A 2500-nucleotide genomic window follows, 5' to 3' on the forward strand; every position below is an offset into this window, starting at 1 on the left:
ATAAAAAGAAAATTGTTTCATTGTGATTTCACAGTTTCAGTAGTAAACCTGATGATAAATCCTGTGCTGTATATTCTGTGTGCCTAAGATACTTTTCTTTTATATTCAGGAATGCAAAAGGATCAACAAGTGGAGGGTAAATATTAGCTGCTTTTATGTATTAATATGTTATATGGTAACCTACTTTAGAGCATTGGCTTTCTCTCTCTCTCTCTCTCTCTCTCTCTCTCTCTCTCTCTCTCTCTCTCTCTCTCTCTCTCTCTCACTTGCTCTTTGGAAAAAGCTAACCAGTTACATCTTTGCATGAAAGATTTACATGAAAGAAATTATAATAGCAAGAGAAAGAAATTTCAGGCCTTTTTTTTTTTTTTTTTTTTTTTTTTTTTTTTTTTTTTTTTTTTTTTTTTTTTTGTCGTCGTCTTCATCAGTTCTTTTTCAGAATTACCCTTATCAGTTAATAACTGGTTAATAGGGAGAATAGGGTAGGTAGGAATATACAGTTGTTAAAAGAACAGCTGTTTAATAGTTTTTAACATGTGTAAGAACCTCACCAGTGCTATACCCCCATTGTTGTATCATGATGGTGATGGAGTAGTAACCAGAAGCCATATGTAAAATGCACAACACCAGTAAGTGGAGCTACAGTTTTAATGTTCTTGCATATAAAGATGTTGATAGTAGTAATGACAGTCATTTTCTATTTCATTAAAAAATGTTATACCAAATGAATGTGATATGAGCCAATTATAAAAAAGTGTGTGTGTGTGTGTATGTGTGTGTGTGTGTGTGTGTGTGTGTGTGTGTGTGTGTGTGTGTGTGTGTGTGTGTGTGTGTGTGTGTGTGTGCGTGCGTGTGCGTGCACATGTGTGTGTACGCATGTGCATGTGCGTGTGCATATGCATGTGTGCACTTCCCTGTGCATATGCATGTGTGCACTTCCCTGCACACATGTGTGTGTTGTTATGTATGTGTATGTTTGTACAAATGTACATATGTACATACACACCTTCCATTCACCCATCCACACCATTCCCTAAGGTGTGGATAGGTGCATGGCTCACTTGGAATGCTATTGTTTGATTGTTAAATTGTGTGGTAGCTATTATAATGTGATTTATTCAACAGCCTTTAGAGTAGTATTGTGCCAATAATCTCACTCTTTCTCTCTCTCTCTCTCTCTCTCTCTCTCACTCTCTCTCTCTCTCTCTCTCTCTCTCTCTCTCTCTCTCTCTCTCTCTCTCTCTCTCTCTCTCTCTCTCTCTCGCTCCCCTCCCTCCCCCTCTCTTTTTCTCTTCCTCCTTCTCTTTCTCTCTCACTCTCTATTATCTATTTATGTATCTTATCTACCTACCTCTGTATCTCTTACTTGCATAGAGGGTGGCATAACTATAAGTTTCCTGGACTTTTAATCTGCCTCTCAAGTGGTTATCTGCAAGTAATTCCCTGTGCATGTTTTGGTAGTGAGGATAATGTGGATGATAGTGATAATTACAACAATGACAGTCACAATATTATTGCTGCTGATGATGATAGTGATGGTAATGATAATGATAACAACGATAACTAAAATAATGATAATAATGATAATAATTGAATAGAGGCCTCTTGATCACTAATATTACACATGGTATTTTATTATGTGTTGGGGAATTAAGAGACTTCATTATGTGAATAATTGGAAATACTGTTATTGCTCCCTGATATTTCTGACATCAATGAGCCTTCAACAAGTCACACTTGCACACAGGATTTTTTAAGTATAGTTTGTATTCCAATGCTTCGTATATGCTTTTCCTTAACCCAATGCCAACGGGCATGATGTGTACGTACGTGTTATGCCCACTGTAAGTTACTTGTTTAATTGTTTTTACACATAGATGTCTTCACTTGTACTAAGTCACCAATGAGCCAATTACAAGTACTGCCTGTCTCGCCCATTCACCCTTTTCTTTGATTTCTGAAAATATATTACGTTATCTTATTTTGCTGTTACTAATGCTTATAACATTATAGTAATTATAATGTTTGTAATAAAAATAACACCATCAATATTCATAGCACTAGTAAAAAATACATTTTTCCCGCCATTTCAAATCACGTAAGGTCAGAAGGTCTACTAATTGACTCCTTTGTGGCTAAGCACTAGCAAAGCCTTCTATGTGCAGAGACATTTCACAAAAAAATATAGAAAAGGAGCTCAGCATTTTTCCCCCATTTTTTATTCATTTTCCCCGGCAGCATTGGGTTAAATGTTTATTGATCATTCATATTGTAATAGTTCATTCCAATTTTAGAGTGCATTTGGAGAGTTTATTTGTGTCTGGTATATAAAAACCTAGTCCTTTAATGTAGTTCTGATAATTTTTAGGGTTTTATTGAATATTATATAATTATTTTTATTATCATCTTGATAAAATCTGATATTAAGAATAGATGTTCTATTAGCAATGATTATACTAATAACCATTATAATATTGATATTATTAGCAAAATGATAATA

The 2500-nt window shown here is 34.7% G+C and overlaps 1 protein-coding gene across 9 annotated transcripts in view; it reads left to right on the plus strand.

The window, feature by feature from the left end:
• The window catches only part of LOC125030569 (heat shock factor protein-like), a 46811-nt gene that overhangs the window by 29736 nt on the left and 14575 nt on the right, over positions 1-2500 (plus strand). For all 9 annotated transcript variants that reach the window (XM_047620687.1, XM_047620688.1, XM_047620690.1 and 6 more), the window contains one exon: positions 110-136. In XM_047620687.1, the coding sequence (XP_047476643.1) occupies positions 110-136 (27 nt within the window). The remainder of the gene's footprint in view (positions 1-109; positions 137-2500) is intronic.

This window comes from Penaeus chinensis, chromosome 11 (assembly GCF_019202785.1).
Source record: "Penaeus chinensis breed Huanghai No. 1 chromosome 11, ASM1920278v2, whole genome shotgun sequence".
NCBI classification, from domain to species: domain Eukaryota; kingdom Metazoa; phylum Arthropoda; class Malacostraca; order Decapoda; family Penaeidae; genus Penaeus; species Penaeus chinensis.